The sequence below is a fragment of the Phyllobates terribilis genome, unplaced genomic scaffold (assembly GCF_046119375.1).
Source record: "Phyllobates terribilis strain yellow unplaced genomic scaffold, ASM4611937v1 Scaffold_1__5_contigs__length_1240528914, whole genome shotgun sequence".
NCBI lineage: Eukaryota > Metazoa > Chordata > Amphibia > Anura > Dendrobatidae > Phyllobates > Phyllobates terribilis.
The window spans coordinates 1,152,971,263-1,152,998,188 of NW_027362761.1; the positions used below are offsets into that span (position 1 = coordinate 1,152,971,263).

The following is a 26,926-nucleotide window of genomic DNA, read 5'->3' on the forward strand; positions in this document are numbered from 1 at the left end:
AAGTCTCCAAATTATGATTAATGTGCTCGGTCTATCCATTCGACTGAGGATGGAAGGCAGAGGAAAAGGACAGCTGCACCCCCAGTCGAGAACAGAATGCTTTCCAGAACTTGGAAACAATCTGGGTCCCCCGATCTGACACCACATCGGAGGGAACCCCGTGAAGCTTCACGATCTCATTTATGAACACCTGAGCAAGAGTCTTGGCATTTGGAAGTGCCGGTAATGCGACTTAGTGAACCATTTTACTGAACCTATCTACAACCACCAAAACCACAGTTTTGATTGCAGATACCGGTAGGTCAGTAATAAAATCCATGGAGAAGTGTGTCGATGGCCTGCTAGGAATAGGTAGCGGAAGAAGAGTACCAGATGGACGGGAATGAGAAACTTTAGAACGCGTGCAAATACTACAAGCAGATACGTGTTCTACCACATCCCGATGTAACCCCGGCCACCAAAAACGACGAGAGAGGAGGTCTGCAGTTACCTTACCACCTGGATGACCAGCAAGCATAGAGTTGTGATGTTCCTTAATTATTTTGCAAATATAGAAGTTCAAGTGGAGATCCAAAAGTAAAAAAATTATTTCAGTTTATTCACAAAGTACAGGGTGGGCCATTTATATGGATGCACCTAAATTAAATGGGAATGGTTGGATAGCATCACCGCAGAAGAAATGCTAGCACAGGCTTCCAGTATACGTTGTTTCAGATGCTGCACATCTCGTATCTTCACAGCATAGACAATTGCCTTCAGATGACCCCAAAGATAAAAATCTAAGGGGGTCAGATCGGGAGACCTTGGTGGCCATTCAACTGGCCCACGACGACCAATCCACTTTCCAGGAAACTGTTCATGTAGGAATGCTTGGACCTGACACCCATAATGTGGTGGTGCACCATCTTGTTGGAAAAACTCAGGGAACGTGCCTTCTTCAGTGCATAAAGAGAGCAACACATCATCATGTATAGAGATGAGCGTTGTTCTACTCGAACTGTTCGCCAATCTCAAATTCGAGCTGTTTTGGGTGGTGTTCGAGCCGGTCGGCGAACACGAACAATTTGAGAAAAATTCGGCTGTTCGAGGTTATGTTCGATAACTGTTCGTGCACCAAAATCATAACTGGATTTTTTCTCAGTAATGATGAAAATTAATGTTAATACGCAGTTTGAGTGTACAGCGGGGCGGGGGGAGGGGCAGGGGATGGATCTCTGCAGGAACAATGAAGATCTCCATTTTTTTTTCTCTTTCCCGCATTTGCAGTGGGGAGGTGCAATCTGTCAGCCTATCAGCAGCGCACACACGGAGCGAAGTGCTTTTTTTCACACAAGCAAGGGCATGTGTGATTGGCAGTGTATGTCACATGTCCTTGCCCTATAAGACCAAGCCATTTTCCCCGTCGCCACCATTTTCTCACTGCTGCAGCTGCGTGTTAGACGGCACCACTGTTGCTGTGTGCGCTATACCTTGTTAATTTCAAGCCAATTTTCGCACAAATATACAGATAGCTTGGGAGTAGGGAATAGTTGTGATTGCAGTCCTTTTAAGGACTAGGTTACAGCATTTCCTACGACTTTTATCAGGCAGGTCTGTGCTCTTAAATAGATAGATTGTGGGAGTAAAGACTAATTGTAATTGGAGTCCTTTTCAGGACTAGGTCACATCAGTTCCTATCAGTTTTTGCCAGGCAGGTCTGTGCCAGTGCTGTGCAAGTTTTTTTCACAGCATTTGGCTGAATCTAGCAAAGCTAATCCTTTTTGGCCTATTGCAGAGTGTGTTAGTCAGTGGAGTAGCCTATCTGTGTTGCAAGATATACCACCTGTGTATAGAATACCAATTTTTTTACTGCACCTAGTGAAGTAAAATCTTTTGGGCATAGCATCATTCTATTAGTCCATCTATACTGACCTCCATCAGGTTGCAAACTGAATATAATTTTTTTCTGCATCTAGCTCTGAAAAAATATTTGGGCTTCTAGCAGTGTGTGGGACTTGGTCTATTAGTCCATCTATACTGACCTCCATCAGGTTGCAAATTAAAAATAATTTTTTTCTTCATTTAGCTCTGAAAAAATATTTGGGCTTCTAGCAGTGTGTGGGACTTGTTCTATTAGTCCTTCTATACTGACCTCCAGCAGGTTGCAAATTAAATATAATTTTTTTCTGCATCTAGCTCTGAAAAAATATTTGGGCTTCTAGCAGTGTGTGGGACTTGGTCTATTAGTCCATCTATACTGACCTCCATCAGGTTGCAAATTAAAAATAATATTTTTCTTCATTTATCTCTAAAAAAATATTTGGGCTTCTAGCAGCGTGTGGGACTTGTTCTATTAGTCCATCTATACTGACCTCCATCAGGTTGCAAATTAAAAATAATTTTTTTCTGCATCTAGCTCTGAAAAAATATTTGGGCTTCTAGCAGTGTGTGGGACTTGGTCTATTAGTCCATCTATACTGACCTCCATCAGGTTGCAAATTAAAAATAATTTTTTTCTGCATCTAGCTCTGAAAAAATATTTGGGCTTCTAGCAGTGTGTGGGACTTGGTCTATTAGTCCATCTATACTGACCTCCATCAGGTTGCAAATTGAATAAAAAAATTTTCTGCATCTAGCTCTGAAAAAATATTTGGGCTTCTAGCGGTGTGTGGGACTTGGTCTATTAGTCCATCTATACTGACCTCCATCAGGTTGCAAATTAAAAATAATTTTTTTCTGCATCTAGCTCTGAAAAAATATTTGGGCTTCTAGCAGTGTGTGGGACTTGGTCTATTAGTCCATCTATACTGACCTCCATCAGGTTGCAAATTAAAAATAATTTTTTTCTTCATTTAGCTCTGAAAAAATATTTGGGCTTCTAGCAGTGTGTGGGACTTGTTCTATTAGTCCTTCTATACTGACGTCCAGCAGGTTGCAAATTGAATATAATTTTTTTCTGCATCTAGCTCTGAAAAAATATTTGGGCTTCTAGCGGTGTGTGGGACTTGGTCTATTAGTCCATCTATACTGACCTCCATCAGGTTGCAAATTAAAAATAATTTTTTTCTGCATCTAGCTCTGAAAAAATATTTGGGCTTCTAGCAGTGTGTGGGACTTGGTCTATTAGTCCATCTATACTGACCTCCATCAGGTTGCAAATTAAAAATAATTTTTTTCTGCATCTAGCTCTGAAAAAATATTTGGGCTTCTAGCAGTGTGTGGGACTTGGTCTATTAGTCCATCTATACTGACCTCCATCAGGTTGCAAATTAAAAATAATTTTTTTCTTCATTTAGCTCTGAAAAAATATTTGGGCTTCTAGCAGTGTGTGGGACTTGTTCTATTAGTCCATCTATACTGACCTCCAGCAGGTTGCAAATTGAATATAATTTTTTTCTGCATCTAGCTCTGAAAAAATATTTGGGCTTCTAGCGGTGTGTGGGACTTGGTCTATTAGTCCATCTATACTGACCTCCATCAGGTTGCAAATTAAAAATAATTTTTTTCTGCATCTAACCCAGCCAATAGTTTTGGCCTAATACCACAGTTTGGCCACTCAGCTCTGCTCGGTTACCATCCATTGTTTTTTTGTGCAAACAACTCCAGAGTTGTGAATTAGTTAACCACCAAAATGAGTGGAAAAAGGCCTGCTGCTGGTGGAAAGGGGAATAGGCGTGTTGGGAAGGGGAAAAAAGGTTGTGTCCGTGGGGTAGGTGCAGAAGAAAGACCATCTTCCAGCCAAACTAAAATGTCTACTTCTTTTAGCGGACATTGTGATAAGATCCCTTTCTTACGGCCACGCCAATCGCTACAAATTCCAGATGAGGCACAAAAACAGCAGGTGCTTCAACGGATATCAAGTGCTCCTTTAAGTGGGCTCTCCTCCACATCAACTTCAACATCACAAATACTCCAGTCCTCAAAGGTGTCACCCAAATCGCACTTGCTTCCTCACAGCTCCCAAATCTCCAGCTGCCCGTCTGAGTATGAGGTAGAACAGATGGTTGAGTCTGCAGAGCTGTTTACTCATACTATAGCCTGGGAATCAGAGGTCGACTCCAGCGCTTCTGTGAATCCAGACGAGGAAATGATCTGCACTGATGCCCAGAATCTTTATGAGTCGGATCCAGGACCAGACGCAGAAGGTTCTGACCATAATGTAGACCCTCATTCCCAAACTGTAACTCCTGTTGGTGGAGACAATGAGGAAGACGATGATAAGACTCAAATACCTGATTGGAGCGACAACTTTAGTTTTTTGTCAGGGCAGGAACAGGTTGGCTCTGAGGACGACGGGTGTGATAACGCACAGGGTGATGATGATGAGGTCGGAGATCCCACTTACTGTCAACCCACAGTCAGCCAAGAGATGAGGTCAGCAGAGGAGGTGGAGGAAGATGCTAGTGACGACGAGGTCAGGTTGCGCCTTCCTGGACAGAGACGTAGTACTGGAAGCACGTCAACAACTGCATCCTCAAACACAACTCTGCCTCTCACCACAAGTCGTGGTGGCTCTTCAGGTCGCATGGGTGCTAAGCCTTGCATAGCCTGGGCATTTTTTCAGATCGATAAAGATGACCCAACTCGTGTTATCTGTAACATTTGTCAGCAAAAGCTAAGTAGAGGCCAAAAAATACATAGTTTGAGTACTTCATGCATGAACCGGCACATGGACATGAAGCATAAGTTGCAGTGGGAAGCTCAGTGTGCTACAATGCGGTCTAGCCGGCCGGGCCAACCACCGTCTGCCATATCTTGTGCATCCGCGGCCTCTTCATCCTCTGTGACTGGGGGGACAGCAGTCACACCTGTTTTGGGGCGCAGACCTGCCACCTCTTTACCCGCAACAGCCAGCGTGATTGGCAGGTCATCATTTTCTTTGGAGGTGGTAACACCAGCTGGTCTTGAGCGCTGTCCGACATCGATAGCACCACCTTTGGATCAAGGCAACCTAACATGTCCGCCTGCATCTTCCTCACAGACCGGCAGTTTGCCGGGGACACCCTTATCAACCCCGTCTAAGCACAATAGCCAGCCCTCGGTCCCTCAGATGTGGACAAGTAAAAGACCATTTCCTCCTAGCCATGAGAAAGCTAAGAGGTTGAATTTCACCATCTGCAAGCTCTTGGCTACAGAAATGCTGCCTTTCCGCCTGGTGGACACAGAGGATTTTCGAGACCTTATGTCCGTCGCAGTGCCCCAGTACCAGATGCCCAGTCGGCACTACTTCTCAAAGAAAGGTGTGCCTGCGCTCCACCAGCATGTCGCACACAACATCACCGCTTCTTTGAGAAACTCTGTGTGTGACAGGGTGCATTTCACCACAGACACTTGGACGAGTAGGCATGGACAGGGGCGTTACATGTCGCTGACTGGGCACTGGGTAACTATGGTGACAGCAGGACAAGGGGCTGCTGTCCAAGTCTTGCCGTCCCCACGAGTTGTGCGTCAATCCTCTTTATGTCATTTTTCCTCCACTGCTTCTGCCTCCTCAACCTCCTCTCGGTCTTCCACCTGCACCCAAAGCCTGTCTGGTCATGCCACAAGCTTTCTAACTGCGCAGAAGGGATCCTGCACACCTCCTTACTATGCTGGCAGTAGGGCTCAACGTCATCAGGCGGTTTTTACATTGAAATGTCTGGGAAATGTGAGTCACACAGCTGAGGAGTTGTGGTCAGCTCTGGAGAACCAATTTCATGAATGGTTGTCTCCACTGGACCTGAAACCAGGGAAGGCCGTGTGCGACAATGCTGCAAACCTGGGTGCGGCCCTTCGCCGGGGCAATGTCACACACGTGCCTTGTATGGCTCACGTGTTGAACCTGGTTGTCCAGCAATTTTTAGCCCACTATCCCAGACTAGATGGCCTTCTGCAGAGGGCACGGTCGCTGTGTGCTCACTTCCGCCGTTCGCATCCCGCAGCTCAGCGACTTACATCTCTACAGAAGTCGTTGGGCCTGCCACTTCACCGGCTAAAATGCGATGTGCCTACCCGGTGGAATTCAACTCTGCACATGTTGCAGCGACTGTGGCAGCACCGACAAGCCCGGGTGCAATACGTTCTGACGTATAGCCTGGGCCAACGAGATTCAGAGGTGGGGCAAATCACGCTGGAGGAGTGGTCTCAGATCAGGGACCTATGCACCCTTCTGCACAGTTTTGAAATGGCGACGAAGATGTTTAGTGCTGACGATGCCATTATCAGCATGACTATTCCGGTGATTTACATGCTGGAGCACATGTTAAACAGAATTCGGAGTCAGGTGGTGGCACAAGAGGAGGTGGAGGAAGTAGAGGAGGAGGAGTTATATGCGGAAGGGCTAACATCTGCAAGGTCCAGACGGTCGGCAGCACCAGGGCGGCAGGCATGTGAGGGTGGGGGAGATGATTTTACCAGGGCGCATGGTAGCAGCCAAACTAGTGAGGAAGGTTCAGGAGCCCAGGAAGAAGTGGAGGACGAACTGATGGAAGACTCATCAGATGAGGGAGACCTTGATCACATTTCTGTTGTGCAAGGTTGGGGGGAGAGGACAGAGGAAGGAAGCATGATTGTTACCTCGCCACCAACACAACAGGGACTTGGTGCTCCTGGATGCGCAACACACATGAGTGCCTTCTTGCTGCACTACCTGCAACATGACCCTCGAATTGTGAGAATTAGAAATAATCCTGACTACTGGGTTGCCACACTGTTAGATCCCCGGTACAAAAGTAAATTTGCAGAAATTATTCCTGCCATAGAAAGGGATGCACGCATGCAGGAGTATCAGCAGAGACTGTTGCAGAATCTTACATGTGCTTTTCCACAAAATACCAGTGGTGCACGTAGTGAATCTCACAGTTCCAACTTGCCAACCGTGGGACCGTCAAGTGTTCAGCACTCAAACCGTAACAGAACCACAGTATCTGCTGGTAACATCAATTTTGCGGAATCATTTCACCACTTTTTTAGCCCATCCTTTGCAAGGCCACAGGAGACAAGAAGTCTGACACATAGTCAACGCCTAGAGACGATGGTACAGGAGTATCTCCAAGTAAACATTGAAGCCACGACTGTGTCACTGGACCCTTGCTCTTTTTGGGCTTCCAATCTGGATAAATGGCCGGAGCTAGCCACTTACGCCTTGGAGATCTTGTCATGCCCCGCAGCCAGCGTTCTGTCTGAACGTGTGTTCAGCGCTGCTGGTGGTGTGCTGACAGATAAGCGCACGCGGCTCTCCACTGATAATGTAGACAGACTCACGTTCATAAAGATGAACAAATCATGGATCCGAAACGACTTCTCTACCCCTGTGTCATCCTGGGGAGAGTAAAAGCTTGATGATTGGTTAAAATCACCCTACCAACCGTTTTAAGCTTTCAAATTACTAATCATGTTTATCTGTATCTTGACTGGAAAATAATTTGGGCTTTGTAGCAATGTGCAGCACTGATCCTATTAGGCCATCTATAATAAGCTTCACCAGATTTAAAATTAAAAATAATTTTTAGCTGCATCTAGCCCGGAAAATAATTTTGGGGCTCCGAGATGCGCAAGACACATAAGTGCCTTCTTGCTGCACTACCTGCAGCATGACCCTCATATTGTCAGAATTCGAAGTAATCATGACTACTGGGTTGCCACACTCTTAGATCCCCCAAACTTTTCGACCAACCTTTTCATTTTAATAAAGACCAAAAAAATGGTCATTTTTGAAATTATAAGCATTAGCAGGTTGTTAGAAACTGAAATCAAACAGTTTTCAACTCAAAACTTTATTCTAGGTGATGTTACATTTTCACATAGGACCCCTTGTTCGAAAGGAGCTTCTGAACTCTCTCGTCCATTGAATTTGTCAGGTTTTGAATGGTTTCTGCTTCAATTGTTTTGCATGAGGACAGAATACCCTCCCAGAGCTGTTGCTTAGATGTGAACTGCCTCCCGCCATCATAGACACTCCTTTTAATGATGCTCCAAAGGTTCTGAATGGGGTAGAGGTCAGGGGAGCATGGGGGTCACACCATAAGTTTGTCCCCTTTTATGCCCATATCAGCCAGAGATGCAGATGTTTTATGTGCAGCATGAGATGGTGCATTATCATGCAGAAAAATGATCTTGCTGTGAAATACACGGTTCTTCTTCTTGAACCATGGCAGGAAGTGCTGTTTGAGAAAATCCACATACATTATGGAGTTCATCTTTAGGGATCCTAAAGGGGCCGACAATCTCTCTCCCCATGATTCCAGCCCAAAACATTACTCCACCTCCTCCTTGTTGGCGCTGTGGCCGTGTTTGCGTGGGGTGTCCATCAACCAGCCATCCTCCACTCCATCCATCTGGACCATCGAGCGCTGCACGGCACTCATCCGTGAACAAAACAGTTTTGAAATCAGTCTTCATGTAATGTTTGGCCCACTGGAGCCGTTTCTGCTTGTGTGAAGTGGATAGAGGAGGTCGACAGGATGGCGTATGCACAGCTGCAAACCTCTGAAGGACCCTGCATCTTGTTGTTCGGGGGACGTTGGAGGCACAAGCAGCTTCAAAAAATTGTCTGCTGCTATGACAAGGCTTTTTTGCCGCTGCTCTTTCAACCTGACGTAATTGCCTGTAGGAAAGAGTCCTCAATTTGCCCTTATCAGCACGCACACGTGTGTACTGTGAATCAGCTACATACTTCTTGATTGCCAAGACACTTCATCCTGTTCATCGCACAATGTTGATTGTAGTCATGCCTTGACCTAAACACTCCACAATTTGTTGCTTCTCAGCAGCCGACACATCCTTTTTCTTTCCCATTTTGGCAGAAAATGTAGGCTGCTTAATAATGTGAGAGAGCCTTCTTAAGTAGTCTTGCCTTTCATTGGACACACCTGCCAAACTAATTAGCACAGGTGTCTGCAATTGCTTACAGTGATATAAAGAGCCCTGACACACATCACCATCAATGAGTTTAACTGACAAACAAACAAATTCTTCCCTTATCACTCCTAAACACTTTTTGCATAATAATTTGGAACGCGGTGTACATGTGCTTTTCCACAAAACACCAGTGGTTCACGTAGTGAATCTTACAGTTCTAACTTGCCAACCGTGGTCTGTATGGAATTGTTCAATAAAGGGCCCAAAATTAAGATAACATAGATGGGAGAGGTCTCTATGAATAGGAATTCCTAAGTATTTGATACCCTGTGAGGGCCAGGCAAAGGGAAAGTTGGACTGGATGGAATCCTATATGGATTTAGGGAGGGAGACATCGAGGGCCTCAGACTTCGCTGCATTGATTTTAAAATTTTACCATGTAACAAAGTGATCTATTTCAGCCATAACAGCAGGGATGGATATATGTGATTGAGTGATATATACTAGGACATCATCAGCAAATAGAGAGCACTTGTACTCGGTGCCTCCCACCTCAATCCACCTAATATTGGGGTTATGGTGAATTGATGAGAGCAGGTGCTCCGTCACTAGGATGTATAAGAGAGGGGACAGAGGACATCCCTGCCTTGTCCCTTTGGTGATTGTGAAAGGTGATGAAAATGTTCTGACGCACCCCCTGGGCCTTGGGACACCCGGAGCCGGACCCTTTTTGGTGGATGCTGGTGGTTGTAGTCTTCGTGGCGGCGATCCGGTTCCGTGGCTCAGGGCGGTCAAACCAGTGGCGGAACTATTTATGTGGTTTTGATGTTTAAATGTCCGACTACGCCACCCGTGGATTGCGGTCAGAGTGAACCGCCGCTACAGGGCAGACCGCTAAGGCTGGTGTTGTGGGTGCAGCAGAGCGTAGCATAACTCCCCACGGGAGGAGTATAGCCTCAGGGCAGTGTATGCGGAGGATGGGGGTGATGGTGCAGGGCAGCAGCAGTAACGACACGGAGTCAGTGATGCAGTTCAGGGCCTTTACTCACAGTTCTTATTATCCAGACCACGTCTGCAGGTAACGGCTGCCCACGTCGTACTGTGCTCACCAGGTGAGGGGCTCAGACAACTCCCAGATAACTTTGGAGCGCTTCACAGGACCCCCTTTGTGTGTCCTTTGTCTGGCCTTTCTTACCAACACTTCTGTCCGGCTGCCTCGGGCCTCCTCTTGGTAAACTTGGCGCCAGTTTCCCTGACCCTATGTGGTGCCTTCCTAGCGGGTGGAGCAAGGGGCTGCGCCACATAAAATGTCAGAGCCTCCGGTTTCTAGCTGAGGGTCGTTTCCTGCCTCCACTAGTTCGGGGACCGGTCTCCCCCTTTGGCCTGACCCCTCCACGCAGGTGGATTCGGGCGTGCGGTGGCGACTCGCCCGTCCGCACCCCTGGGATCCCTTCATTCCTCGTTCCTGGAGCCTTCTCCGCTCCTCTTCCTTCCTTCTCCCTCTTGCAGGCCTGGGCCTCTGTTACTAGGCCCGCCTCCGGAGCAGAGCTCATGCAGAGCCCCTGCTCCCTGCCACTTCTGCTCAGACTTCTCTGCACTGAACTAAGATGGTGCCCACCTTTTATACTCCCTTCTCAATGCACCCAGGAACTGCTTCCTCCCTGCTCCTGCACTGCAGGGTTCCCCTTCCTCAGTGTTCCCTCCCCCCACTCCAGCCAGGGACAGGGACTGTCGTGCCCATCTCAGGGGCATATTGGTCGCCCTGCCCCACGGCAATGTGGTGTAATGCATGCAGGTGTCGGGTCCTGATCCACACTCCATCCTTATCTGAGAGTGAGATATCACACCTCTGGGTGAGGTGCAATACGTCTGTAGCAACCGAGCCCTCGGTGCTACAGTTCCATTTATCTTCAGCCTAGGTGACGTATTGTGATACATGGCCGTGATTTTGGCTATAAAAGGGTCCCCTAGACCCCTACCCCAAGCTTTTTAAGAGAATCATATATGGCGTGCCAGGAGACTCTATGGAATGCTTTCTCAGCATCCAACGAGAGTATCTACTTACAAATTTTTAACTGCATCTAGCCCAGGAAATACTTTGTGCCTAGTAGCAGTGTCTGCTAGTCAGCGGATTATCCCGGCTGTTAAGCAAGCTACACCACCTGTAGTTTGGACACTTAATTTTTTCAAAGGAAATGCTTCGGGACCACGGGATACTTAGTGAAGAGCATCAGGAGGCACCCCAAGGCATAGGGGCTGGGACTGGCACTAGGATGCCTTGCGGTGGACAGCCGAGCTCGATCCTTATAAAAGCTTTTTAACTGCAGCAGCTTTAGTGGACGCTACTGGAGCTGGAATTACGCGGCTGCTGGCATGAGACTTGCCCTCCAATAGATCCTTGTAAATGGATTTAAAGTGTATTCATTCAAATTAGAGGGACAATTTAAATTAAAAAGCTTAGAGCTGCCTCCACCACAGGGGGGCTCTCTCGACCCACCAGCGGACAGGCACCAGTATTGGGAGAGGGGGGCTGGCCGTCAGGGTTCACCGCGGCTCTGGCACAAACCCGGCGACACGGAGGTGGCACGGGCAGGAGCGGACTGGCCGTCTCGGCTTCTCACTTTTTGGATTTTAGAAGGGCATGACATGCCTATATCTGTGTCTCCCCCTCCTTTTACTCCTCCACCTCTTTTCTTTTCGCATGACTATATGTACTTGTCACTTTTCCATGTGTTAGTTGTGTCTTCTGAGCAGTTTGTCAGCTTTTGGACACCTTTGAAGGTGTTTTCTATGTGTTTCTATGTGTTTTTGTTTGCCTGCCATTGGTTTTAACGGTGTTCGAAGGTGTTCGACGAACAGTTCGACGAACAGTTCGGCGAACACACGGGTGTTCGACGAACCGAACCGAACTCGAACACTACGGGGGTGGCTCAACACTAATCATGTAGCAATTTCAGATATCCGGTGGCATTGAGGTTTCCATTGATGAAGAATGGCCCCACTATCTTTGCACCCCATATACCACAGCATACCATCAAGATACTAGATGTGCAGCATCTGAAACAACGGATACTGGAAGCCTGTGCTAGCATTTCTTCTGTGGTGTTGCTATCAGTGTGTCAACAGTGGGAGAAGAGGGTTGCATTGACAATCCAACACAATGGGCAGCACTTTGAACACATTTTATAAGTGGTCATAAACTTGTAAAAAACTCATGAAAGAATAAAGTTACGTTAAAACAAAGCACACCATTGTTTTTCTTATGAAATTCTCAATAAGTTTGATGTGTCACATGACCCTCTTCCCATTGAAAAAAATAAAGTTGGATCCAAAATGGCCAACTTCAAAATGGCCACCATGGTCACCACCCATCTGGAAAAGTTTTCCCCCTCCCATATACTAATGTGCCATAAACAGGAAGTTGATATCACCAACCATTCCCATTTAATTTAGGTGTATCCATATAAATGGAACACCCTGTAGTTAAAACACACATCAGCAACACGACCAACTAGTGTGAATTCCAACGCGTTTCAACCACCTAAGGGGTCTTACTAATGGCTGTGAGTAAGACCCCTTAGGTGGTCGAAACGCACTGGTATTCACACTAGCTGGTCGTGTTGCTGCCGTGTATTTTAACTACTTTGTGAATAAACTGGAATAATTTTTTTACTCTTGGATCTCCGCTGGAACTTCTATATTTACATGTGTTGTTCAACCTGGTCCCGGGTCTTCCGAGCAGATCTCTGCAGCTGTGTCCGGACACTACTTACTGGTGAGCTGATCTTCCATTCCCCCTCCTCCCTGCATATACTATAAATTACTTTGCGGTGCAGATTAGATGGTACAAATAACCTTCCTGAAGGGCTGGAGGCAGGGGCGTCCCCCTGGGTCTCCAACACCTCACCCTCCAGTTCAGGGTACAATGCCGAAATGACTACCCCCTTCTGTAATATCAGGGTAGGGTTCTCATGGTCACCACCACCAGGGAAGCTCCGGGACAAAGCAGCAGCCTTGACATTTTTGACCCCTGGACAAAAAGTGACAACAAAATTGAACCTAGTAAAAAACAGGGACCATATAGCTTGCCTAGGGTTGAGACGTTTAGCTGATTGAAGATATGACAGGTTCTTATGGTCAGTGATAACAGTAATAGGATGGACAGCCCCCTCCATCCAATGTCGCCATTCTTCGAACACCAATTTGATCGTCAAAAGTTCCCTATTACCCATGTCATAATTTCTCTCAGCCGAAGACAATTTCTTAGAAAAAGGGAAGGGGGGATGAGCGCTGGTCAGTTCCCACTATAAGCTAAATACAATAAGGGAGACAAACACAGAGGGAATAAACTTAGCTTGAGCAGACTTCAGAGATTTCACCAAACGTCCAACAAAGCAGCAGAGAGGAAGTAAGCCAACTGCAATTGCTACAAACCTTCACAAAGGAATATGTGAATATCACCAGCCCCTCCCTGCAGCAAACTGAAAGTATTTAAACACCCAGGTCAGGGTGTCAATCAGAGCAGGAGGGAGGTAGCCGCTGGGTCCAAAAGTGAGACAGATTTAAGGAGACGCCTGTAATGCCAAACAAAGTGATCTTTTGCAGCCAGCTGCAGAGCAACTGTCTGTTACATCTGACACACCCATGACAGCAGGGCCCTCACTCTTCTTGGTATCTGTTGAATTATGTGCCACTCTGTAATGTCCTTATTGTCTGAACAAGTCTCCTCTAAAATGTAAAGTGCTGAGGAATATATTGGTGCTATAGAAATAAAATTAATATTATTATAAGACTAGTAAATGTGCAACCAGATCTGCTCTTTTGTGCAGGCCTACTAAGCAAAGTTTTGAGATGTACTATTCATACCCATTTGCTAGACCTGGAGCTAATGCACCAAGCTGGCAGACAGCCGCGAGCCACAATTCATGGGACCGCGAGCCACATGTGGCTACCGAGCTACAGGTTGGCTACCCCTGCAGTATACAGTTGATGGAGCTGCATAGTTCTGCTCCACAATTTAGCACATCTGTCCGCCATCGGCAGGTGATGATATTAATCCTGAAGATATGCCATCAATATAAAGTACCAGACTGCCTCTTTAAATACTCCTGGTCATTAAAGTGTTATTACAGTTTTTTTTTATGTCAATCTAATAATCCAGAATATTTACCAAACCAGAAGAAAGCACTAAATAGTACTGTATACACTTCTAACCAAAGTAATTAACTAACTTCTATAATACACTGGACAAATAAGTGGAAAAATTACAATTCTCAGATCTGCGATCCAGGGTTGTAATTGAGTGGCCAGTTTTGACTTATGTGCCAGCTCTCCTGGGAATCTTGGAGGCTCCCCGAATAAAGAGAGATCTCCTGGACTGGCCAGCTTCATTACTCAGGGTGGCAGGGAAGTTGGAGTAAGATTTATTATTCCAAATGATGTCTAAGGCTGTGTGCCCCCGATGCATTTTTCAAGCGTTTTCGCTGAATTTCCGCAGCGGAACCGCTTTTAAAACGCTTGGTAATACGTGCCCCATGGTCCCCAATGACAATCCGCATGTTCTGTGTCCATGCTGCGGATTTTTCCGCAGCGGATTTACTGTCCGGAAAAATCCGCAGCATGTCCATTATTTGTGCGTTTCCGCATGCGGATTTGCCTACTCAATGCATTTGAAAAACGCATGGCAAATCCGCATGTCAAAACGCTTCAGAAACGCGTGTTAAAATCCGCATGCGTTTTTACTGGCAAGGATATGCAGATATGCTGCGGAAATTTTCTGCTTCAATTCTGCATTGTGGGCACATAGCCTAAAGGGTAAGGTTTCTCCTTGTGGAGAGTGACATACCAGCCATGGCATGCCAATGTAAGGAGGCTCCTTCACTGTGCAATGCTCCTCTGTGAAATTAAATATGCAAATTACATCTTCAGAGTGGAAGAGGACTAGAACTCTATAGCTCCACTTGTATTTAATTTCCCAGAGGAGCATTGCACAGCAAATATGCCTCCTTACACTGGTATGCCAGAGCCAGTATGTCACTCTCCACTAGGAGAAACGTTACCCCTTAGACCTCAGTCCAGAGCCTATCACCTAGCCAAATCAAATCTCATACTTTGCACTGATGAGGAGCAATAGCCCTAAACACTGTGTCTGCAAATTGAGATTCTGATTTGGCTTTTATCCTAACTCATATGGCAAGCCTCGTTAAAGGGCCAATAGTGACTTGTTGGATCGCTGCTTCCAACTGGTGGCGCTACAGAGTTCTAGTCCTCTCTGAAAAGGCAATTTGCTTATTCCAATTGATAACTGTGATCTTCAGCCTATCCATACAGAACAATCTATTACTGATCATTCAGTGCCGTCTCAAGCTGGGCTGGCCAGTACAAACAGGATAATAAACTACTGCCGATCATCTTCTATCTAATATTGTTGAGTTATCCAGCTGGTTGTGTAGCGCCACGAGGGTTCGGTCGCTACAGAGGTATTGCACCTCAACCAGAGGTGTGATATCCCACTCCCGGGTAAGGATGGTGTGTGGACCGGGACTCAGTTAGCTGCATGCATCACACACACCCCATTTCCGGGGGACAGCTCAACGGTGCTCCCATTAGTACAGTAATGCAGGCACGACAGAACATGTCCCTGGCTGGAGTGGGGAGGGGGGAGGAAAACCCAGTGATGTAGGAGCAGGAGGGGACGGTCTCTGGGCATAGGTAGGAGCCCATTGGTTGCAAGTCACCTGGGCTCATACACAGAGAGGGAGGTATAAGAGGTGGGCACCATCTTAGAACAGGGTTCAGTGAGAGAAGGAGTTCAGCCAGAGAGGGCTGACAGGGAACTGTGGCTCAGTCTGGGCCCAGCTCCACGAGGCAGGCCTAGGGTGAAGGCCGGAGCCAGAAGGAAGGAACAGAAATAGAAAGGAACAGAAACAGAAAGGAACAGCAAAGAAAGAGAAGTACCCAAAGTGGAGAGAGGCCCAGAGACACGAAGGTAGAAGGAACCCTAAGGACCCAGGAGATTACGGGTGACGGGTCGGCAGAACAGGGTACCGGATCCCAAGTTGGTGGAGGCGACTAATCCTTAACCAAGAACCGGAGGTCGTGGCCATCTCTTGGTGCAACCCCTCGCTACACCTACTAGAAAGGCACACCACATAGGGTCAGAGAGGTGAGCACGAAGCGCTCCCAAGAGAAGGCCCGCGGGAGCTGGACAGACGTTGTGTCACTGGTGGGGCACGGCCAGAGAAAGGAATAGAAGGGAGACCCCCGCACCTGGTGGACGCAGCACGGCTTGGGCAGTCATTGTCGGCAGAGTGACTTGGAATATAAAGAACTGTGAGTAAAGAACTTGAACTGCAACCCCACGTCTCTGTGCTTCATCGCCGCACCAGCACTACTAGTGCTGGGACGCCCGTGCACCACCACCCCCATCAGTCACATTCCCTGCCCTGAGGCCATACTCTTCCCGTGGGGAGTTATCCCATCTTTAGCTGCACACACCACACCGGCCTCAGCGGACTGCCTTGCAGCGGCGGTACACCCTGACCGCAATCCACGGGTGGCGTAGACGGACATTAAACCATAAAAACCCCATAAAAGACTGCCACTGGTTTGACCACCCTGGGCCACGGGACCGGGTCGCCGCCACAGAGACTACAATCCCCAGCAACTCCCAGAGACCCGGCTCCGGGTATCCCACACACGTGCACACTCGGCCCAGGGGGCGCGTCAGTTGCTTATCAGTATCTGATCATTGGAGGTCCGACACCTAGTACACTCAAATCAGTACGCTGTCTAGTGGACAGTCCCGTTTACTGCAGCTCAGCTCCAACTGAACTGAATGTGATCTCAGCTGCAGTACCTGAGAATGGCCACTACGCAGTGTATGGAGCTGTGATGTTCTGGCTCCGCACACAGTGAACTTCCAGAGACTGCGGCTGCAGGTATCAGCTTATTAGTGTACGGTGTTGAGTGTTGAACTTCCAGCTATCAGATATTGATATCCTATCCCAGGAATAAATCAGTGATATCTTAGCCCCAGACAGCTCTCTTAAAAATATTTAGCACCATTAATCTCACAGCGCTTTACAGACATTATCATCACTGTCTCCATCAGGACTCACAAGCTAAATTCGCTATCACTATGTCTGTGGAGTGTGGGAGGAAACCGGAGAACCCGGAGGAAACCCACGCAAACACGGGGAGAACATACAAACTCCTTGCAGATGTTGTCTTTGGGGTGATTGCATTAACTATAACTATATATCTATAATAATTCAGTATTTCAGGACAAATGATATGGTTGGTTGTGCACCATTCCAATGATCTGGCAATCATTTTGCATATTGTAAGGTAACACTGTTCATCTTGCATTTCTTACCTTTTTCATGTTGCATATGCCAATGGCCACTGTGGAAGAAAAAAAGCAAAAATACCATATTAGAAATTTTTCATTTGGGAAAAATAAAATATATCTCTGATGTCATCAAATTTCAAATGAACCATATATTTACAGATCGGTATTACACCACCTCCACAGGCACCACAGCTTCCCGATCTAGAAGGTTGTCGTCTTCCACATGCAGCTGCGTGAGACCAATCAAAGGCTTCAGATTGTCCTCATCATTGAAATGGAGTGACAGTAGAACAGAAGACCGGTGCAGTTGTGACTTTTTAATACATTTTACATATATGTGCTTGAAGACATTTTCTGTAAACTTTTCAACCCTCGACTTGGCCGATCGTCTAAGTTTATTTCAATGGGAAAAAGTAATAAGCGGCCGTCAGACACCTCTGTTACCAATTGCCCTCCGATGACAACAAAGGATCAGGCATCCAGCATGTCCGATCATTTTTTACACTGTTACTTGCTATGAGGGGACAGTTAGACGTTTCTCATAGACCCAATAATTTTTTCACCTTCTGTGTTAATGGAGATGAGGAGTCAGTCGTTTATTACTCTTAATTGTAGCTAGAGTAGAGAACAGCTAAAAACAGAGGGTGCAACTCATCACAGCTTTTACCCCAGAATTTGAGGGTAAAAAGCGTTGAAAAGTCACCAAATTTTGTCACTACACACCTCGCTAAAATTTTACACCTATGTTTTTGTTCAACTCTGACACAGAGTTTGGTAAAGTTGGGGGTGTGACATATCCCTCTCATCATAAATATGCTTCTTACGCCTTCCTTACACCACAAATCTTACTCTAATCCTTGACTAGAGTAAGATTTGTGGTGAGGCAAACACAGAGGTGCATGCCACTTGTCAGGCACTTCTAAATGAATCAGGAGCATCTGACTCCAGTACACCACGTGATCAAAACTGGCATGAACATCTTCAATCTTGATGAATTGAAGCCACGATATTTCACTCTGGAGGACTGGACACTGTAATTCTTCACTTCTCCTGTGGTGGTGCTGCAGGAGAATTGTGCACTTGTCACTAGGTTTACTTTTAAATTACAACTGATCTCTTGGTAGACTTTTCTCATAAAAAGTAGCTTTTCAAACTGGACAACTCCGTTATATTCACTTATTTATTGGTACTTGTTTTTTGTCTGATTTGCCTGTTTTTTCTGAAATGTAACAGTAGCCTAATTTTATTGCCATTAAGTGAATCTATTTTTTTTATCTTAAATGGTACCAATCATTTTCTAATTTGCCTCAATTATATTGCAATCTTTCGGTGAATATAAACATAGCTTTATTTTTGTGACCATCGCAGGGATCATCCTTAACATTTCAAAGTGTCACTTAGATAAGAAATGACAAGGTCATCTCCACTGAGACTGTGGCGGGTTCTCAAGTTACTCAGTTCCTATCCTGATAACATCAACGTACTCAAATTCTGTCAGAATCTGGCTTTATGCACGTTAAGGTATCAACGTCGGCAAAACGATCAAAGCAAAAAAATACAATTACATCCAGGAAGAAAAAGAAAGGTGAAAAATTCTCAAAAGTAATTTTATGGCTCAAATGTACAGACTTAAAGGGACATTCCGCTTTCAGCAAATTAAATTTGTGTTTGTATAACGAATTGTTAAACATTTATGCAATATGCTTTCTGCATGACTTCAAATCATCATTGTCAAGATCTCTGCTTATTGCCATTCAATAGGAACCTTTGGGGTATGTTCATAAATAGCAGCAAATTCTACCTTATATTGCATTTGCAGAAGAGTCAATAACATTTTATCAAATCTCATCCGCATGCTGCAGAAAAAAAAAAAAGTGCATTAATTAATCTGCAGTGCAAATTTGAAATGTTTATTACTATCTGAAATTACAGTGGTGCTTGAAAGTTTGTGAATCCTTCAGAGTTGTCCTTTAACCTAAAACTACACCAATTTTTCACACAAGCCCTCAAAGTAGATAAAGAGAACCAAATTAAAACCAGGAGTTAAAAATATTAGATTTTGTCATTTTTTATTGCGGAAAATGATCCAATGTCACATGTCTGTGATTAAAAATGTAGGTGACTCTTTTGTATTTACAGGTAAAATTAAAGTCTGGTGTTTTCAATCAATGAAATGACAATCAGGAGTGAGTAGGCAACCTGTTTTACTTAAAGAACAGGGATCCATCAAAGTCTGATCTTCACAACACATTTGTAGAAGGGTATCAAGGCACAAAAAAACAAAGGTGATTTTTGAGGACCTTAGAAGAAGAGTTGTTGATGCTCATCAGGCTGGAAAAGAGTTTGGATTCCACCAATCCATAGTCAAATTATGTACAAAATGAGGAAATTCAACAAATAATAAAGATCACTCCAAGAGCGAGGCATATAATAGATAGTCTGCAAGGTCATGTTCAGCTGCATCAAACTTCCCCAACCGTGTCTTTATAGACGTTGCTTTGTAAAGTAGGGAACAGTCATGGGGAAAGAAAAGGGTCTTCCCCAAACTGTTCCCACAAAGCTGGGAGCTACAAATTTCCAAAATGTTTTGTATGCTGAAGCATAAAGATTTACCTTCACTCAAATTAAGGGACCTAAGATGACCCCAGAAAAACAACACCATAGTGTAACAGTTTGTCACCCCCAGGTGGCCTCTATGGACTATAATGTTATTAGGCCTCCATTAGCATTCCTTGTCTTGCATCTGATGGGAGAATGTGTGTCTTTGTTCCTCTCTGCGGGGAGGGGGGTGGGGGGGCATGCTGATACAAACTGGAGAAAGGACTTCTGGAACCTTCTTTGACTCTTTGAATTAAATGTACCTGATGGTTTGCGATGGGGTGTGAGTATCTCTACCCAAGCAGGAAGCTGATCCCAAGAAGGTAGAGACTGGAGATCATCTGTCACCCGTTCGTTTGCATACCCTGCTGGAATAGAGGAGTTATCAAAAGACCAGTGTTGTACTTTCCTTGACGTTGGATTACTGGGTGGCACCCCCAAATTTGTTTCTTTTGCTGCGGGAACATTGCAGACTCTAAGGAATCATATATTTGTTCAGTGGAATATTCTCTCAGTCCCAATAAAGGTCTTTTGGATTGTTCTCTAATCTGCTGTCCCTGTCTGCTCTGTCACACACCCTGTCACAAACAAGTTGGAAGCAGTGGGATAAGTGAAGAGGGAATGGAGAACAGTAGCCCAGCAACAAATTACATCAGAAAACCAGAACCTTAGGATACAGGAATTGGACTGTGGTGAACCTTCAAACAATGGCCTGTGAATTAGGGGTAAGTTACAAAGGACTGTTCAAAGACTAACTAATTGAGATTTTGGAAGGAACTAGCCTTTAAGATGGCACTGAAGAGAGATTTCCAGAGTAATTGAAGGGAAGACAGGCCTTAAAAGTAAATGCCCAGAAATGTCAGTGGGTTGTAAGGTATGAGAAGGAGGTGGCATCGCTTGGGGATGAATCCACCATAGAGGATAAATGAGAGGCAATTAGGAGAGCTCATGAAAGGTTGCTCTCTGTAGAAGCTGCTAGAAATCACAGGCAGACCTTCACCACAACACCCACCGAGAGGGAATCTCCAAAGGTGTCCCACAAGGACTTTAAGCCTTATAATAATGCTTTAGGAGACATTGAGGGATTCTTCTAAGACTTTGAACACCAATGTCAGTTAATGGAAGTTCCAGAAATGGAGGGGGTCCAGCATCTGGTGGGACTCTTAGAGGGTGGAGCTGCTGAAGCGAATTGAATATGGACCCTCAGTGGGACTGTGAGTATGAGGACATTAAGGAAACCATCTGGAACATTATGTGGTAACTTCAGACACTTACAGGACTCAGTTCCACTCGTTATCCTGTAATGGGGAAGGCCCTTTTAAAATGTATGTCCATAAGATCAAACAAGGATGTCATCTCTGGCTGGAGGGAGAGGGGGCCTTAACTCAGGAGACCATCTTCCAGGTCATCCTAAAAGTGTAGTTCTTTGCCAAATGCCCCGCAGGAAATGGGTGCGTAATAGAAAACCAGAGACAGCAGAATGAGCTGCTCAGTGGAAGAATGTGCTTATGGACGGAGAGAGGACTGCCAGCTCCCCACCACTAGTGGTCTATTGTCCTTCAGTCCCCACTGTACCACTAAACCACCACATCATCTTTCTACCTGTGTGAATGTGACTCAAGTTACTCCTACCTCGTCTTCTGGAATGCGACTAGGAGGGAAAGTAGTAGAGCATAGATATTATGGATGTGGGCATCCCTGGCATTTGCAAGCCATATGCCCAGCTATCCAGTGGAAGAGTTGTCCTCAACCCGAGCATCCACCTCATACACCTACATGTAGATATGTGCCTCCAGGTTCCCTTACTGCCTGCAGAATGCAAATTGGAGGGAGTGCCACACATTGCAGATGTTACCGATGTGGACAGCCTGTGCATCTGCAAGCCATCAGCCCTGCTGGACAATTGAGGAATGGCCTATTAATTATCTACAGCCAACTACAATGGGGTAAGAGATGTCACCATTCAGAGTTGACTTGACTAATTACTCAGACAACCATGTTCAACCACTAGGATTTTATGGAGTGCGAGACACAGCCACGAGATCCTCTAATCATCAAAGAAAGCACTTACAGGAGGTTGTGCTGGATGGATGGAGAGTTCTTGGTTTTTGTAACTCTGGGGCATTTCTCACATAAGCTGATCCCTGAATGGTTCGGCCAGAGGCGACACAGCAAGGACCTGGGATTACCATTGAATTAGCTGGAAGTTAATGGAGGAATATTTAGTGTGGACCTAGACTTTGGCTTTGGGGTGAAGCAATGTGTGGTTGGGGTGATGATTGGCCTGCCTGCAGATATTCTCCTAGGAAACAATGTGTGGAGATCTACAATGCTGATTTGTGGGTGCAGGAAGCAGAGTTTAAACCAAAAGGAGAGGTGAAAATGGAGCCTGGCCCCTCAACCCTATAACTTTACCATTTAATATCAAAGAGCAAAACAACACCAAAATGCTGATGCACAGTCAAGGCAGGAGGAGCCATGAGTCATGTCAGCTATATCTATGTGTAGTTAACAAGAGACCTGTTGAGGTCCCTTGTCTGTACACAATTTGAGTTGGGAAGAGCTGGTAACATTGTATCAGCCACAGACAGCCTCCATGGACCATTTTGTAATTAGTAGTGTTGGGCGAACATGCTCGACACTGCTCGGTACTCGCCCGAGCATCACGCTACTCGGGATGTTCGGCGAGCACCGAGCATTTCCAGGTTACTCGGGCGGGAGCTCGGGTCTCCGCCCTGCATGTTTGGCGCTCTTTACAGAGCCAATGAACATGCAGGGATTGCCAGCCAGTCACTGTAATGCTGCAGCCATGTTGGTTGTGGGCATTACAGTGATTGGCTGGCCGCACAGCGTCACCTTGAGTATTTAAAACCGGGCGCCGCCATCTTGGACACAGTCGCTCCGGATTAGACAGTGTAGGGACAGCGCTGCTGATTTAGGGAGAGATATAAACTGCGAAATAGTTAGTGTAGGGTCTGTAAAGGCTGCCAGATCAAACAAACAGTCCTTTTCAGGACTAATATCCATCCCAGATACCAGGCAGGCAGGCTGTATAGGAGACACAGTGGTTATACCAGCAAAAGCTGCATTACAGTCCTGTGTGCTCCTGTTGCTGAAATTGCTGGACTTAGCACCAGGTGTCGGGGGCCAGGAAAAATTCTTTTTTTTTCATCTAAATCCTCCTTTTTTTTTCCTCCTTCACACTGTACAAATACCCGTCTTATTAACCTTTTGGTGTGTCGCCCCCCCCCAAAAAAAAGCGTGTCTCTGATTTTTCAGACACAAATATAACTGTTGAAAATAGTCTGGTGTAGGCTAGAGAAACAGAAGTGTTGTTTTGCACTTCCACGGTTCAAACCTCTGTATTATCCATTTTGGGCCATTTGTATCTAAAAAAAAAAACAGTTTGAGTGTGTCGCTCACTGTTCAGCCGCAAATCTATATATTTAAAAAAGTCTGGTATACCCCAGTAAACAATAACTGTGGTTTTGCCATCCCACGGTAAAAAAATCTCTATTATTCAGCTTTTGGTATATTTTCCGTAAAGAAAAACAGTAGTGTCTCCTGACTGTTGTGACACAAAAATATATTTGTTTAAAATAGTCTTGTGTAGGCCCGACATCCCAGTGTGGTTTCGCAGTTCCACGGGTCAAATCGCTGTACTATCCAGTTTTGGGCCTTTGGTATCTAAAAAAAAAAGCAGTTTGAGTGTGTCGCTCACTGTTCAGCCGCAAATATCTCTATTTAAAAAAGTGTGGTATACCCCAGTAAACAATAACTGTGGTTTTGCCATCCCACGGTAAAAAATCTCTATTATTCAGCTTTTGGTAGTTTTTTCCGTAAAGAAAAACAGTAGTGTCTCCTGACTGTTGTGACAGAAAAATATATCTGTTAAAAATAGTCTTGTGTAGGCCCGACATCCCAGTGTGGTTTCGCAGTTCCACGGGTCAAATCGCTGTACTATCCAGTTTTGGGTCTTTGGTATCTAAAAAAAAAGCAGTTTGAGTGTGTCGCTCACTGTTCAGCCACAAATATCTCAATTTAAAAAAGTGTGGTATACCCGAGTAAACAATAACTGTGGTTTTCCTCTTCCACGGTTCTAATCTAGTCTTTATTACCATTTTTCCATTGATAGTGCAAGTGTAAGCTATTTTACTTCATTTACAATGGGCAAGGCGCGTGGCAAGGGACGTGGAAGTGGACGTTCTGATGATGGTTCGTGCAGAGGACGGGGCCGTGGCCAAGGTGAAAATGTGCCACAACCAACAGCCACATCTTCTCGCTCCCACTTCTTGACCGAATTACTAGGGAAGCACAGAACAACACCAGTATTGAGAACTGATCAGTGTGAACAGGTTATTAATTGGATAGCAGATAATACCTCCAGTTACCTGGGCACCACCACCTCCGGTCTGTCTTCCACACGGTCAACTCTTAGTAACCGTGAGTCTCGACCGCATACTCCTCCTCACCCTGATGCTCCTTCCTCCCACCATGCCGAGTGTCATCAGACAGCAAGTGATCCCACACTCGGACACTCTGAAGAGCTGTTCACTGGTCCATTTCCATATTTGGGCCCCTCGCCTGATACTCTTGAAGTGGTGGAAGAGGAGATCCCATGTTGCGATGCCCAAATATTTGAACAGCCACGGCAACAGGAAGTCGACGTTGGCAATCTGTCACAAGAGGTGGACGATGACAAGACACAATTGCCAGGAAGTGAGGAGGAGGATCGTGGTGCGCAAGTGGAAGAGGAGGAGGTGGTGGATGATCTAGTAACTGACCCAACGTGGAAGGAGGACATGCAGAGTGAGGCCAGCAGCACACAGGGGGAGGGAGGCAGAGTACCCCAACAGACAGGAAGAAGCAGTGTGGTGGCCACAGACAGAAGGCAGGCAACCATTCCCCGTAACACCAACACGAGGGAAGTTGCCAGTACAAGCGGTAGGTCTTCCAGAGTCTGGAATTTTTTAAAGACTCTGCTGATAACCCCAAAAAGGCCATATGTTCCACCTGTCATGCCAGCATCAGCAGGGGTGACAAAACTACCAGCCTGACCACCACCAGCATGATAAGGCACATGGCAGCAAAGCACCCGACTTTGTGGGACGAAACCCAGGGTCCAAGACCAGTGTCAGCGGGTGTCACCACTGCTTCTTCCACTGTTGTGCGTGCAATAGAACCCCCTGTTGTGTGTGCAAGGCAATCCCCTGCCCATACTGCATGTAAAGATGCCCCCTCCTCTCAGTCTTCACTTGTTATGGCAGTTTCTCAAGAAACAGCATCAACGTCCACGTCCACGTCCCACCGCAGCGTTCAATTGTCCATATCCCAGACCTTTGAACGAAAGCGGAAATTCGCAGCTAACGCCCCACAGGCCACAGTCCTAAATTCGCACATTTCACGACTGCTTGCGTTGGAAATGCTGCCTTTTAGGCTGGTGGAGACGGAATCCTTCCGCAATCTTATGGCGGTGGCCGTCCCTCGGTACTTAGTCCCCAGCCGACACTATTTTGCTCGGTGTGCCATCCCCGCACTACACAAGCACGTGTCCCAAAGCATCTGCCGTGCCCTCAACAATGCAGTTACTGGGAGAGTGCACCTGATAACGGACACGTGGACAAGTGCTTGTGGCCAGGGACGGTACATCTCTCTGACGGCACACTGGGTAAACATAGTGGAAGCCGGGACCCAACCGGACCTTGGGATGGAACACATCCTCCCCACACCGAGGATTGCGGGCCCTATGTCAGTCAGAGTTGCCCCCACAGTGTACAGCTCCTGCGCATCCTCCTCCTCCTCCTCCTCCTCATGTTCAGCCTCCATCTCAGATATCACCACATCAGTTACAAGCTGGAAGCATTGCAGTACTGCCTCCGCCAAGCGGCAACAGGCTGTGTTGAAACTCATAAGCTTAGGTGATAAACCTCACACTGCTTGTGAGTTGTGGACAGCTGTGAAAGAGCAGGCAGATCTGTGGCTGAGACCGCTGAACCTACATCCCGGCATGGTCGTGTGTGACAATGGCCGTAACCTGGTGGCGGCTCTGAGGCGAGGTGAGATCACACACGTACCATGCCTAGCTCATGTGCTTAACCTCGTGGTTCAGCGGTTTCTTAAATCGTACCCCGAGTTGCCAGATCTGCTCGTGAAAGTACGCCGCCTGTCAGCTCATTTTCGCAAGTCGGCTACAGCTTCCGCCGCCCTTGCTGTGTTGCAGCAGCGTTTGCAGCTTCCGGCACACCGACTGGTGTGTGATGTCCCCACACGTTGGAACTCTACCCTCCACATGTTGCAAAGGATTTGTGAGCAGAAGAGAGCAGTTGTGGAGTACCAGCTGCAACAAGGCCGTTGATATTCAGGTCAGACTCCACACATAAGACCTCAGGAGTGGACCTGGATGTCTGACATATGTACCATCCTGACAAACTTTGAGGAGGCCACCAAGATGGTGAGTGGCGATGATGCCATCATTAGTGTCAGCATCCCACTTGTCTGTCTTTTGCAACGCTCTCTGCAGAGAATTAAAGAGGAGGCATTGCAGCCAGAGTATGATGAGATGGATCAAGAAGCCGTAGCGGGCGATTACATACAGCCCAGCCTCATCTCATCCCAACGTGCATTGGGGGACAATGAGGGAGAGGAGGAGGAGGAAGAACAGGAGCTGCTATCATGCGTTGTAGATGGTAGTACCTGTACAAGTGTCATACCGTCGGTTCAGCGTGGGTGGCCTGAGGACAGGGGGGAGGAGGAAGAGAAGGAGGAGGAGGAGAGCATGGTCAGTCGTCATCTTGGTGAGGACACGGAAATCTTGCCCCTTACCAGTCTGGCACGCATGGCTGACTTTATGTTACGCTGCCTTAACCGTGACCCTCGCATTGTCAAAATGTTGGGTGACAGTCATTACTGGTTGGTGACACTTGTAGACCCCCGCTACAAGGAGAACTTTCACTCTCTTATTCCTGAGGTGGAGAGGTCTACAAAAATGGGGCAGTGCCAGAAGGCCCTTGCTGCAGAACTCTTAAAAAAATTCCCATCTGAACACGCTAGCAGCAGAGGTCACAGTTCGTTGCCCAACCAAGGCGTACAGGCGAGAGAGATGCAACTCCAATCCAGCAGAGGCAGGGGAACACTGTCAACGTTCTGGGACAGTTTTCT

The 26,926-nt window shown here is 46.4% G+C and overlaps 1 protein-coding gene across 1 annotated transcript in view; it reads right to left on the reverse strand.

Moving 5' to 3' along the window:
- CLNK (cytokine dependent hematopoietic cell linker) overlaps window positions 1–26,926 on the reverse strand; it is a 256,280-nt gene that overhangs the window by 203,663 nt on the left and 25,691 nt on the right. The window contains exon 2 of the mRNA XM_073648560.1: window positions 17,195–17,223. Coding sequence (XP_073504661.1) covers window positions 17,195–17,223 — 29 coding nt within the window. The remainder of the gene's footprint in view (window positions 1–17,194; window positions 17,224–26,926) is intronic.